At 41.3% G+C, this 14,911-nt stretch overlaps 1 protein-coding gene across 2 annotated transcripts in view; it reads right to left on the reverse strand.

The window, feature by feature from the left end:
* The window catches only part of NOL4 (nucleolar protein 4), a 198,360-nt gene that overhangs the window by 8,659 nt on the left and 174,790 nt on the right, over window positions 1-14,911 (reverse strand). For both annotated transcript variants that reach the window (XM_075084957.1, XM_075084956.1), the window contains one exon: window positions 3,676-3,856. In XM_075084957.1, the coding sequence (XP_074941058.1) occupies window positions 3,676-3,856 (181 nt within the window). The remainder of the gene's footprint in view (window positions 1-3,675; window positions 3,857-14,911) is intronic.

Consider the following 14,911-nt stretch of genomic DNA (forward strand, 5'->3'; position numbering starts at 1 on the left):
TGTCAGGAGAGGCTTAGGCAGCATGCAGGGATTTCAACAGCTTCTAGCAGCAAGAGATTTTGCTCCCAACAGAGCAGCCTGTCTCCTGTCCTCACCCTCCTGCCCTCAGGTTGGGCATACCTCCAAGCCCAGTCCAGGTGTGATGGAGCAAGGCCAGCTGAAGCCTTTGTGGCTGGCTAGGAGCTGGCAAGCAAACTTTGTTTACACCCACTGGGCTACCGCACCTTGGAGATTCTCCGTTCAGTTCTGTAACAGGAACTGCACTAGCCTTAAAAACGAGAGCTGTGGAAATCCACCCTTCTCAAAGAGCAGCTCTCCTTTAACATCTACAAGAATCAAGGACAGTGTGCCCAAAGGCTTCTTCCCAGCCCACGTACAGGCTGACAGAAGCTCTGTCAACCCACAGATTGCTTGGTAATGGGGTGAAGCTTTCCAGCTGAGCTGGCTTGGCCTAAAGGGTTTAAAAGGAGGGCAAAAAGAGACCTTGGTGCTCTAAGCCCAAGCCTTCTCCTGCTGTGCTTTTTTCCTGCCCACAGTAAAGGAGGGGTCACTGTACAAGCTGTTGTGTTCTGCTTGCTCATATTGAGCAGTTGCATGAAGGCTTGCCCCATACAGTTGTGTAAGGAGCTAATTATGGTTCTGTCATTAGCCATGTGGAAGGACAGGCTGAGGAGGGAAGCACTGCAACAGGAGGCACAGAGAGGTCCCTGAGCCAGGGCCACCAAACAGTTGGTCGAGCAGATAGCTAAGTCTGTAAGATGGGATCAGAGTAGGGATGAACTTTATAGGAGAAGAAATAACCAAATTAAATGAGTCACAGCATACAAAATAGACACATCAGTTGGACTACTAGATAGGAGAGCTAATTGGACATAGTAATTATATTACTGGGGGGAAGGACCAGATATAGGTATTCAAGCAGTGAGTTTTAGGTAGCTTTTGCAACTTCTCCTTTTTTCTGTTTTAGCAGATACACAAAAATATTTGTTTATAAACACATCCTGACTGAGGTGTATATTTATTTTTACACTAGGACAACATTTGTAAATGTGACAACAACATTTGATGGGTTACTAAATTGAAAAGGAAATGCATTCTTAAATTACTTAGGTCCTGAAAACAATTCACAACCAAGTATCTTGCTCTCCAGAGAGGGAACTCATTAACCATCATAACAGCCTTGCATATGTTTGGAACAAGAGTCCTTGAAACAGAATAATGACTGCAAACAACCGTCCTGTGAGGTCTGTCAGGAGGGCAACAGTTACCCCTCTCAACTGCAACTCCATCCACTGCTCTTAGTCCACAAATGAAAAAGCAAGTATCCATGGACATATCAGAGAGGACTGACAGATTCCAAAGAACTGGCCTCCAAGTCCTCCCATTTCTCCTGTAAAGAAACCAGCTAATGGAGCCAGAGCACTTTACCCTCAATAGCCAAGTGATAATTAGGTTGGCTAATGATTGCTTCATTGCAATGAAGCTAAGAAATTGATGGAGTTGCCTTTCAACAAGTTTCCTAATGATCTTCCTGAAGTGGCAGTTGGGTCACAGATCAGCTGCCAGGTAGACAGTTAGCATCAACAACTGGTTTCCAAGTGCTGGCACACAGACTTTAGGTTCATGAAACTTAGATGCTTTGGATCCTGTAGGAGCCCTGTGGAGAAGACAGACACCTTTGCACAACACTCCAACCATGCATAACCACCTGGGAGAGGTGCAATGGTTTACTAGTCTTCCAAAGTAAGAGGACATATGGACAAAATTTCCCAGTGAAAGTAGGGAAAGGCAGGAAAGAAGAAATGTTTGAGCACATGTCAGTATGCAAACCGTAAGCATCCACTGGTCCCTTCACGCCAGCAATGCTACACAGAGAAATGCAGTGCGCTGCAGAGCTCCCTGGCTGCGTTAGCTGTGCAGCATCGGGCAGTTCCTGAATAACCACTGTGTGGCCTGCAAAACCCATCTTGATCTTCAATTGTGAAAAAACACTGGAGTCCTCTACATTAAAGGTACACAGAAAATGTTGCTTCTAATCAGAAAGCAACACTAGTTTATGATGTTGAATTTGTACCTCATTTTTTAAAATTGCACGCTAAAGTGACATAGAATACTTTTGCCTAAATCCCACAATTCACTGAAAAATGGGAGTTATGAAAATGTATCCTATTACAAGAGGTTTGAAGGGAAGAACAAGTACACGAAACAGTTGTGATTCCTCACAGTTTAAGATTATGTAAAACAGGACAACTCTGAGAGCTTCTGCTGACAAATAACACATGGGGAGTTTAATCCTACTCTTAGTTGGGTGAAAGAGCAAATGCCAACTTTTTTCACTGGGAACTGGCTCCGATCTTCTCTGGCCACAATGTAAAAGACAATTTTAAAGTTCTTGTGCATTTTCCCAAGAAACCAGATTTCCACGGCCTGTCTTACTCTTATGAAAATATTTGATCAGAGATCATATTCAGTACCTCAGATGTGTTTTTCATGCATATGGAAACAATTGTAATCATTCACTCTCTTGAAGTCAAAGATTTTTGACAACTAAAATATTATCTTTTTAAAGCCTTTTGAAAACTTAATGCAAATCATTCACAGACCTTTGAGGATTTTGGGGGTGGGAGGTGAGGAAGCAGACATGACTGAAGGTCACCAGGACACCACATACCAGTAACTCCTTGCAGGCTGCAGCCCTGATAGTGTTTTGAAAACTGCTTAGCATTTTGAATATAGAGGCTGTAGCTGAACAATTGCCATCCTGCCTAAGTCAGCCCATGTACCTGAAGCAGCACTCTCCTCAGCCAGAGAGGGATCAGCCAGGACAAAAACCCAGGGATTTCTCTGTCCTCTCAGACATTTTTTAAATACCACTCTTGGAGGCAAGAGACTCTCAGTCTTCCAGAGTAAACACTTTTCTCTGACAGACAGACAATACCCTTGTTACCAGCATGGGCAAACCGTTTCCTTTGCTATGAATTTGTAGTAAGCCAATGTGGGGGACTGTTTAAAACAAATACTACAATTAACTTACATTTGTTTGTTACAGATGCTTGCTAATGCAAGAAGGAATGCTGTCTAAACAAATGACACCACTGTTTTTTTTCAGAGGGGCATACAACCTTATGGTGACATGTAATTACCTGCATCATTTTTAGTTTAGAGGACAGATGTGCTGATTTCTCATTTAACACTCGTTACACCAGATCCTTATCTGCAGTAAATTAAAGTAGCTAGAGACACCATTTGAGAAATCTAGGTCAATTCATTTCTGTTATAAAATATAGAGTTCAGTGTTTTCAAACTTCAGCCACAAAAATACTAAAGGCCTCATTTTGTGACCAGTACAGGAGAGGACAATGACAGGGCAGGTCCTCATAAAGTCATGCAAATCAACTGAAGATCTAACCCAGCATTTTGTTTTTACACAGCTTTGTTAGAGACTTCAGGTTCAGTCTCGCCCTATTGTGAATTATCCCCTTGAAACTGAAAGGAGACTAGTGTGCAGTGAGCGAGGATTTTGCTCAGTGGTAGCTGTTTGTGGGATTGTGTTCCTGCTCATTATCTGATAATAGCCTATGGATATTGAACCCCTTGGACTAGCTTTCTGTACCGCAGGGGGAAATGTACACATGAGCACATATGTACACAGGCACATTTTGTAAGGAAACTCACCGCTGCTAGAAGCATCGTTGAGATTTAGCAGTCCACCTCCGAGCCCTCTGTAACTATGGTAACTGTAGGTCCCATTGCCATTGATGTACAACACCTCCTGTGTGCTGGAAACAGCTGATGTTGAGTAAGTGACCTGGGCTGGCTCCTGTTTGTACTGTTTGTCAGCTGGAGCAGCCTCATCCTGCAAAAACAAGGAAAGGTTTTGAATTATCATTACATTTTACCTTGCACGAGAAGGTCTTTTCCACTGTTAAGACTCCACGTCTATTACTTTTAGAAAAGTAAAATACATGTTAAATAAGCATAGATGTGTTTCTGACTGACCAAATATCAGCTGAAAACAAACAATGGAAATAAGCAAGAATACAGGTTTCCTACAAATCTGAGAATATTTGTTTATTTGTACTCCAGAAGCTGCCCATACGGTTTCTCAAAGGAAAAGATGCATCCTCTCACCCTGAAGAGCTCACAGTTGCCTGCAAAACCCAACTCTGACCAGAAATGGCATGGGAAAGGACAGAAAAAAGCCATTACTTTCTGAGTACAGGAACGACTCTTCTGCGCCAGAGAATCATATCTTTCTTGATAAGAAAAAACAATACAGAATGCATCAACTACTTCTTTTGATGTATCAGCCTCAGAAATGACAGAAAGAATAGAAGAACAGAATAAAACAAGATTTATTGTGTTTGCAAAGGGCTGAGTGAGTGTCCATCCACACAAGGGGCAAGGGTAAGGGTGCCTCTACAAACGTGACTTGAAAGCATTTGTGATCTGTGTATGAGCAGCAACTGTTTGTATACCATGAGTTTCCCTCAATGCTCCCTGTTTGCCTCTTAGACAATCGCATAATATTTAACAGGATTTAGCACAACAGCCCTCCAACTTTCCCCTAAAGGAGATAGTGCTTCAGGTGAAAGTGTATTTTTTCCCATCTGCACTTACCATAGGTACTTCTTAGAACACCTCACCTCCACTCATAATCACAGAATGCTCCTGTGGCAACTTAGTAATGACACAGGAGAAAAAAAGAAAAGCATTAAGAGAAGATTTAATGTATTTTAGTGGTTGGAAACAAGGAAAACTATCAGTGTGTGACTGCTCAGTCCACCATGGGGACCTGAGTGCCAGTATCTCTGATTTAGTCTGAAAATGTATTTGAACTTTTTCTTTGTTTCTTTTATCTTGTAGACTCTTTTTTATGGGCCTGATTTTACACTTTTATCTGATGAAAATATATTTCAGTTATTTCAAATAAAACGGATTTATGGAAGATCAGTATTTAAAAAAATAGAGGTGAGAATGCAGACCTTTTCAGAGTAGTTAACTAAAAAATGATCTGTTAGAATGATCTCCCCTTTTGTAAGATTTTGTCCATTTTATGCCTCCCTCTTCTGCACAACCCTTTTATGGTTACTAAATATCCCAAACTTATTAAGAATGCTATGAAATATCTCAATCCTTTTTACAGTGTTTACTTAAAAATAAGAATGTATATACCAGCACTGAGAGATTAAACAGTTCAAACAGCATCCAGTCTCTGTGTTGAAGCAAAAAGGGCTCTGAAGCAGCATTAGGAACAATCGCCGGTTCCACCTCTCAAATAAGACACTACCAAATTTTCTGAGATGAAGATATCCCTGTCTTGTAGATATTTATCTGTGAAAGAGACTTGGGCACAACTGAGGTGACTCCAGAGAAGGTATATATTATTAACAGACGTTTTAATATTTAATATAGAACACTGAACCATCAGATAATTAATTCCATAAACAATCAGAATGGGGCCTCTTGGGCACTAACATGAGCTGAGACAAAGCTTTGCTTTTTTTAAGAGAGTTGGCCAAACTGGTCTCCTATGCATTTTCTTAAGTAATAACAGGCTTAAACAAAGGCCCAAAATTGGAATGTATTTTTGCCAGAAATTCAACTTTAATATCATTTACCTTTTATCTCCAAAGGTCATTGCTGTCTCTTATAAAAGAAAATGTACTATTTTCTCTGAGAAAATATTCATAAGCTTACAGTGAACTTTCGTCTTGGCAACAAAACTTAACTCATCATCCAAATCTTTAACACTTTCAAGGCTGAGATGTTCTGTATCCTTATGTCTAAAACTAGATGATACTTCCTACCATAGACTCACTCAGAGACTCCTTTTATTCTCACAAAGATCAATAAGGGATCTTCTGCAAATTTATCAAGGGCTGGACTATGTGCAAGGGATGCAGCGCAAAGGGGGCCAACTCCTGTAGCTGAGCAGAGTCTCTCAGGGCCTGCTGCCTTATCCTGACTGTCTGGAACCCACAAATTTGCTCTCCCTGGATTTACATGTCTTCTAGAGCCCCTCTAGTCAGTGCACCGAAAACCTAACAGTGAGCTTCTTGCAGAGCTGATGCACTGAGCTTCTAGCAGAGCACAGCAAGCAGAACCTGGCTGGAGGGCACAGCAAGGGTGCTTGGTGCACCCTGGTGCATACCAGCCTACATGTTAGAGCACATGGCCAAGAAGTGGGAGACCTGAGTCCTGGCTCCTTGTTGCAATACACGGTGAAGAGGCGGAAAATTGGAGATGCAAGGTCTTTGCTAGCTGCGGTGAGGAGGGGACCTGAACTCAGAGCTACCATCTCCTAGCAACCAGGCTCAAAGCAAAACTGCAGTGGGAGTCGTAGCTGAAGCGGTGCCACTGAGTGGAAAGAAATGCACAATTCATAGGGCTACAGAGATAGCAAACAAAAAGGGAGCATGACTCAGTTGCCTTTCAGAGAAGTGTTGCCCTGGGAGGTTTCCAGCCCTGCTCCCTTCCAGCTACGCCCTAACACAAAACTCACAAGCTGCTCTGAGGTCAGGAATCTAAGGCTGGGGCTGCGCTGCTGAAAGGGGATCTTTGTATCAAACTAATCACAGCCCTGTGCAACACCGTGGCGTGCCATGGGCTGGGGCTTGAGGTGAAGCCCAGGCATCCTGGTGGGGAAGGTGCTCCTCAGAGTGAAAGGGGTTGAGGAGGATGCTGAGCCCAGGACTCTCAGTTCTGCGTATGTGCTCTAATCTCTTGGCCACTACACAAAAGGTGACTTCCTCTAAATATTATACATATTTTTAAAGAGCAGACCAATCACCTGTACCTAAATGATGAATAAGTTGCCATACATTTCAGACCTGAAATCTGGGCCTCATCTAAGTGCTTAGCTCAGTGCTTCAGGATGACTAAATGTAGAACCAGGGCAGATTTTCTGGTGAGCATTTTTTGAGCAGGCTCAGGTGTCAGCTCTACTGGTAGGATTATGAACCATTGGCCTGGTCCCAGGGCGTTAGGTGTTACCTTTCTTACATTCCTGTGGGATTTAAGCATTTTTCAAAAATGTTTTGTACTTCAAAAGGCAAAACTGTCTCCTCTTCCCTTGCAACCACACCAAGGATAAAGAAGCCAGGCTCTATTTTTCTTGGGGAGAGAGAGAACATAAAAATCTTATTCACTTTTGTATACCAGAGATTTATTCTGCACAGATTCATTCTTTTCTTTCTTTTAATTTTAATTGCCGTTGTTTTAAAACTAATGTGGAAATTAAACAAACATAGTGTTGTTCCAGAACTGAGATTTTTTTTAATATTCTGTGTTAGTTCTGCAGCAATTCTTGTTTCCCCCTATATTATGTTTACACTGGAAAGGCTTAATAATTTATTTAAATGTTATTTTAAAATATCTTAACATAATAATGATCAGTAACAATTAACTAACCATTTATTAATAAGTTTGACCTAACTACCTGCTCTGACTGATATTCCGAGCAGCTAATGAGTAGTTTAAAAGGAAATACCATCCACAGCAACACAGGTGCTACTGCAGAATGTCATGACTGGTACAAAGAGCAAGGCTCACCATCAGTGTCCCAGCCTCCCGTTCCCCATTCCTTTTCAAAAAGTCTGTTCTTTGTGGAAGCAACTCTAACAATGCCATTGCTCCTTTCTGTTCCCCATCTCTTTCACTACCAGCAAAATAATACAAAAAAGTAATAACTTGTTAGAATAAAAAGCCATGGCAAATCTGTGTTGCATTGAGTTTTGATCCCGCATATACACAAGTATCAGAAAATTCTGTGTATTCACATTAAGAGAGAGCAGTGCTATGGTCTTGGCTCCACTTTTAGCAACAGGCATTGCTAATATGTAAATGTAAATCCCAAAAAAGGAGTGTGCATGCAGCCCAACTCACATGGACAATGCTAGCTGATCATAAAGCTAACAAAACTTCTGCAACAAGAATGTAAATGGCAATGTTCCAAAAATGGCAAAGATGGTGACATGCATTTAACTACTGCTTTCATGAAATGCGGTGTCTACCAGACTGACAAATTAACAGCTGTGAGAATACCAGCTTTAACTGCCCCTATGTCAAGGTGATTTTTTTCCCCACTCAATTAGAAAAGAGACAAAAAGGCAAAGGTGTTTTTGCCTCATGTTTATTGATACTTTCTTTTTTAACTTGTTAAACTGAAAATGTGGATTGCTTGTTGTTCTTGTCAATAAACACTTCTCTTAGAATACCACTTCAAGGTTAGAAAAACTCAAATGCAGATTAGTCTTCAAAGCCAGGGACCTAATATTTGCATATAGTCTTCCATATTTTCAGCAAAGTAAAAAAAATTTTCATTCACATGAAAAAACAAAACATGCTTTCATGTGCTTTAAGTATTTTTTTAGCCTAAATAGCTTGTAGTATGGCGTTAGAAGAAAGGAGATAATGTTTCATATATTTTTCCCATTTGGAATCCACCAATTTATTTCTACGATTTTTGAATCAGAAGTAAAATAAATAGAAACACATGATAAAACCATGTAACACTTTTCAAAGCATACCCAATTAATCCTCACAATACTCCTGTTAGATAGGACTTTTATCACTGCTTTTCAGATGGTGAGATTCTGGCAACAACGGCAACCTTAAGCTAGCATTACCTAATATGTAAAGCGCTTGAGTTCTACAGCCATAACAACATGACGGGCTTCTCTTTGTGTAACTTCATTTTTAAAATAATGGGAACAAACTCAGAAGTTCCATCACGGGGCACCCTGCTGAATCTGCAGGGGGCTGTGGGGCTGGGAGCTCTCTGCCCATCTTGTCTGTTGTGCAGAGAAGCAGCTGCCAGGGTAAGCGGCCATCATCATCTGCATGGAGCAAGATGTTTAAAGGAGGATAAGCCACAGGATTCCCGGCTCCCGTTGCAGGGCCCAGAAGATGGCCCCTTCTTAGACACCTGGAGATCACTGTCACTTCCTTGCCCATAACCTGATCATGTATACCTTGTGCTTTGCCTGTTCAAACTGATTTCATACTGTCTCTTCAAAATCCCTGACTCCTCATCCCATCCTCCTTGCTCCTCCAATTTCATCTTCCACCCTCCATCTCAGTTTCAGTCTTCTTGCCTAGCAAATCCTAATCTCTCCTTTCCAGACAAGTCTCAGTGCCTGATACCTGAGCAGCTTCAGCAACTCACGCCCTTTTGTTTCCTAATTTGTATCTAATCAGTGTCACATCCACAGATGGTCCCATCTGAGATTTTCTTTGCCTTCTTGGACTCCTGTCAGTCTCCTAATCCCCAAAATCCTGTCCCACAGGGAGCAAAGCCAGGTTCCACAATTAGCCAGTGCAGCTCCTGTTTTCAACCCACACTATTTTTCACTAGTAATACCTGATCCTCTTTGACCGCTAGTTCTTTAATTGATTTGAGGAGTTTCCTTCACATCACTATCCTCAGCTACTCACTTCCTCAGGCAACCCCATCTCATAATCTCACTTTCCCTTCATCCCTTGTTATCTATGCTCCTGCCATGGTTCACAGCCCCAACACTCTTCCCCTCCTTTCTGCACGGAGACCAGATTCCCAGCCATACCGACTGAAATTTGAATAATCTGGGAATTTAGCAACTAAAATGTTTTGAGTGTGTAAGCACGTGCATCCACTGTCACATCCTTGGCATAATCGACACCACTATGTTGTCAAGACCAAACACAGAGCCTTTTTTTTAAGGAATAGTAAATACTTTTAAGGATCAAACAACCTTTAAAGGACAACATTTTCCTCATTCCTGAAAATGGCTGAAGTTTTCTCTGAAAGAGTTCAACAGATGGAAGACATACAGAACAGTAAATGTAATCCCTGGGGGCTGAAGGTTGTGAAGTTATAAGCAAACTGCATACCTAGTTTTATAATGGGAAGTGTCAGGTAATCTTAATAAGTGCTGATACTGCCAACTGCTTGGATGACACACATTGTTCTGACAGAACACTGGATCTTTTATTAGCTTCAATGACATTAAATTCATTCTCTAGTGTTTGACCCAGCTTTTAATTTTATGACCAATATCCTGGAAGCCTAGACAGCTAAACATTATTTTGGCACATCACAGTAGGCTAAATTTTCCTTTAACACTGCAGTAAGGCTGTTGACTCAGGGTGCTTAGCGATGGTGGAAATGGTATTTCTGCAAATGATGGATGTGAGTTTTCACTTCAGTTTTGGTTTCCATTGCACATTCTTTCTCCCCTCTCCAGTTGCTAAGGTTTGTGTTGGGATTACTACTCAATAAAAAAAAACAAACAGCTCAAGACTAGGGAGGCCTGAACAAAATTAAATAGATCTACGTAATTCACTGAGTTTGAAATCCAAATGAAGCTTCACAGTAGTCCTTTGCACTGGCTGACCTTCGTATATAAAGTACTGAATATTCAGAGTCTTTTAAAAGGACAACATCTTTTAATATTGTAGGAGATGCTCTTCCAGCTGTGATCTAAGCATGGAGGCAAAGTAAGGTTTGAAAAAGGCAACACCTTTTCCTAGACCACTTCTGTGCCCAAAAGCTGATCTAATAAAAGATACTACCTTCCCCAGAAAGCCTTATTTCTCTTTCAACACAGTGACCAAAACCCAGATTTTACAGTTGAAGTCAGCAGATCTTCAGTACTCACAATAAGAAAAGCCAGGCATTTGCTACAGGTTCCCTGATGAATTTGTGCACAGAAAAGTTAATTCATGTGACCTGTTTGCTGTGCTGCATCATGCTTTCATACCTCAGAATGGTTTTGAATGAAGTTCTACAAAATTTCCAGTCTCTGTACTCAGGGACTATTAATTGAAAATTAACATCTACCTTAGATTTCAACTCATCACACCAGGCCCATAGCTGAAACCTGAAAATTGAATTGCTAGAATCTTTATAGTCTGTTTAGGAGAATATTTAAAACATACCACAGATACATTTTATCTGAGGGGCAAAGATATTCTCTGATAACTTTCCAAGACAGCTATATATATTTTATATATATCTATACCTGGGTATTTCTCCACCTCTCAGGTTAGTCACAGTATTCTTAAAGTGGTGCATCCATTGACAGTATCATAACCTGTTGTACAAAATCACCAGGACAGATAGGTTTAAAAAATAATTGCACCTCTGGACAGATTCCTTCCCCTTTAAATTTAGTTGTCCTTTATAAACAGCATTCCAGGTCTTTGTCAGAGGATAAGGCACTAGAATTATGGACGAGGTCTATGCACAACCAGCAGAAAGACCCCTGAGGTCTTTCCCAGAACTAAGAGTAAATTGGAGCAAACTGGCTAAAACAAAACACTAAGGCAAGTTCAAATAATATCACAGAACTCATGCCAGATATGCTTTAGATTGGGAAGTGTTTTGATAATTCAGGGGTGGACTTAGCAGTGAAACCAAGAGGGCCATAATTGCTGTCCTCAGGCATGCACACTATTTCTCCTCTTGTAAGGAACAGTTGGGGGACTGCACAGCTTTCTATTTCCCACCCTTTGTAATCAGATCTAGACCATGTTTTTCTCTACCCCTTTCTCTGCATTATTTTCTTCACTTTTACTGACTTAAATCAAGTATGTAAAAGAAATGAGAAAGCCTATTCTTGTGTGACATACTAGTCAATTTGTAGCTCAGCTGGAGCTGGGTATTCCAGCTAAGCCAAACATTCATGCTTTAGCTGTGAGTTTATCATCTCATCATTACATGGAGATACATCAGTCCTAGCTTAGAGTTTTCTGGCTCCTGTGCAGAGAAGCAGCTGGCAGGGTAAGTGGCCATCATCATCTGCACAGAGCAGGATGTTTAAAGGAAGATGAGCCATGGGATTCTTGGTTCCCATTGCAGGGTCTAGAAGTTGTCCCCTTCTTAAACACCCAGAGATTGGTGCCTTTCCCTTGCCTGTGACCCAATAGTGCATACCCTGTATCCCACCCTCCTTGCTTCTGTCTATCGTCTCATCATTACATGGACAGCACATCAGTCTCAGCACAGAATTTTCTGCCATAGATATAACTTTATATGAAAATGTGCTCCTAGCATGCAGGTGCAACTGTATTGAGCATGCTACTGCCAGAAGTCTAGGTATTAATGATGATTTCGCTATGAAGTCTGATATCAAAATGGTTTTCATATTTTAGATAAAAATTATAACTTTTTAGATAGTGAGGAAATATTGATATAGTCTAACAGAGATAAATCAGGTGTAATACAGAGTTCAGTTAGGCATCTAAACTCCCTGTAATGCCAATGGTGATGTGGGAACTTGAAGAGTGTCTATCAAGGTGTTAAATTACCTGCCAGAAGTTCAAGGACCTCCAAACTGTCCTCCTGACACAGGGTACAGAGCCAAGAAAAGAAAGCACCATGCTCTAGTTTCAGATTAGAAGGGCAGTAGGTTCCTTTTGCTTTCAGGTTATTAACACTGAAATGAACTGCCAGCATCAGTGCTGCCACCGGGCATCAAAAATGACACAAGTCAGTGTTCAACAAGAAATGAAAACATGAAACTGACACAGAAAAAGAAGATCAAAATATAAAAGGTGCTATTGTGTAGAAGAGAGAAAAATGAACCTCAGACTTCTGCATTTATAATAGAATGACACATTATTTATAGACCGGAATGGGTATGTTAACCTTAAATAAACGGTTAGTGTTTTCACATTGTAGTGTTTGAGTATTGTTTTTTTCACTACTGCCACTTCACCTGCAGAACACAAAACTTTTCTGGAAGAGGTGCTCAGCTGGCTGTTGCAAGGAGTTGTCGGAGAATCACTTTGTTGGAGCAATAGCATAGCAGAGGGTTCATTTTTCATAGCCTGTCAGCTTTAGCCAGTTCATTATCCACTGTGAGAGCAGAAGAGCAACACAAGCATTCAGAGGTCACTAGTGCTGCTGGTTGAGCATGGATGAGCTATTCCTACAGTTTAGATAACCGTGATGCAAAGTCACTGGGGAAAGAGAAACTGGGTTCTTCTAAAGGACCACATCTCTCTATCCAAATGGAAAAGGATAGCATTTATCTTTTCCTGTGGTACTTGAGATAAACTTACTGTTCTTTAGTGAAGTCCTAGGTAGCTGATTTTTTTACGTACTTTCCCTGGAGTGTTTTTTTCATTCTAGGACAAAGGAATGTTAAAAAGTGTAACTCAATGTAGCAAGCACATTTGAGGTAGACTAATGATGGAAAGTGTCCTGCAAGTTAATTTTCCCTATATCTCCTGCTGTTCTTGTCTTAGGTTGCAGTTATCACCTTTCATAAGCTGTTTCATAAGTTATATTGGACACAGTCATGCTCTTTATTTGTCTAGAGAATTTTAATTTATGAAAAAAAGTTAGTTAGCTAATGGTTTCACTGCTATTAATTGGAAGTTGTCTCAACATATGAGACAGGTGCATAGTGCAAAACTGTATAGTGCACTGCAGTGTATGCACAGCAATTACTTCCTCTGTGCAATTTTAAATAATGTGTCCAACAATGGCCAGCACCAGATCACAAACAGCTACAGGCATGTAGGAGGCAGAGCTGGACCTGGTTTGAATATGTGAACTGTGCCAATGCCTCTGAGTTTTGGCAAAACTCCTATGTGCTCACAACGTATTTCACAAAATACATGTGACATTTCCCATGGAGAAAGTGGTCCAAATTCAGACAATGGAACAAAGGCGACATGCAAAGAGCAGAAGAATCTTCAGGGCCACCATGTTCTGTTCTGCAGAGGAACACCAGAGGAGAGAGGGCAGGTGGACCTTTTGCTCCTTCCCATTGTACCAGCAGAGAGATTTGTTAGGGCCCTGGTCTTATACAGAATTTCTTCTTCTCAGGATAGGCAGAAAAAGGCAGATTTTAACTCCGACCTAAATAACAGCACAGCATGGCCCTTGCCTTGGGCCTTATGATAAATTACTGATTTAGCCCTTTTTTCAGTAGTCAACCTTGAGAATCCTCACTTCCTCTATTTGCACCTTCCCAGCCACTCTCTGCCAACATTTTCCTTGAAAGGAAAGCCAGTTACCCTTGGGAGACTGCATCACTGACTCCTTCAGCCTGCCACAGAGGATGGGACCAGAGAGAATATGAAAGGATCCTTTCCTTCCCTGTGCCACTTCCACAGATCTCAGCCTAAGCTAGCCCAAGGCACAGGACCACAGGCTTGCTAAGCCTGCTCCTAAGGCAGCTGATTTGGTATGTGCCTGGTCCCAGAAGTGAAGCACTGCGTAACGAACTCCAGGGCCTAGGATGCCCCTGCAGAAATTTGATTAGCTAAAAATTTGAAGAAAATAAAAGTAAAACTTCAGTGGAAATGAAGTACAGGCTGTGTTATGTTTATTCTTATGTCGCTGCATAACGCCTCTAGTCCTTTCAAAGCCAATTTCTTTGCAGTGGCCAGCACCTTGCAGAAGAACATGGCTGCTGATCATTTTTGCTGCTTCCTCACTGATAGACAGTACAAATGGAGGAGTCTGAATATCTGACCTTTCTTCCAAACAGAAACAACATAAACAGCAAGAAAACAATGTCATCTTTTCCCATCCCAAGAGCAGTCTTGCCTGCAGGTAATGGTGCTGAATGAATCAAAGTATTGCTGAAACTGATGCATGATGACAAAGGCATAGCAGTACTTACTGCTGAACCAGAAGGATGCAAAGTGAGAGAAATTCCTCCTTCACAGTATATTCCTCTCATTCAGAACAAGCCTTGCTATGCCTCAGGGAGCTCCACTTTTGTGACCACAATCCAGCATTTTTCTCTGCATTTTTCATACTTATGTGTACTGTCCTTAGGAAATTACCTCAGTGAGGCACACCTATAGAGAGAGACGTTTCTGTTCCCCCTTGCCAACATGTCATTTTTTAGTGACTGTGATGGGCTAGATCAGCATTACTCCATTCAGTGCAGGAGGGCTGTGGCACCAG

Source organism: Phalacrocorax aristotelis, chromosome 2 (assembly GCF_949628215.1).
Source record: "Phalacrocorax aristotelis chromosome 2, bGulAri2.1, whole genome shotgun sequence".
NCBI classification, from domain to species: Eukaryota; Metazoa; Chordata; class Aves; order Suliformes; family Phalacrocoracidae; genus Phalacrocorax; species Phalacrocorax aristotelis.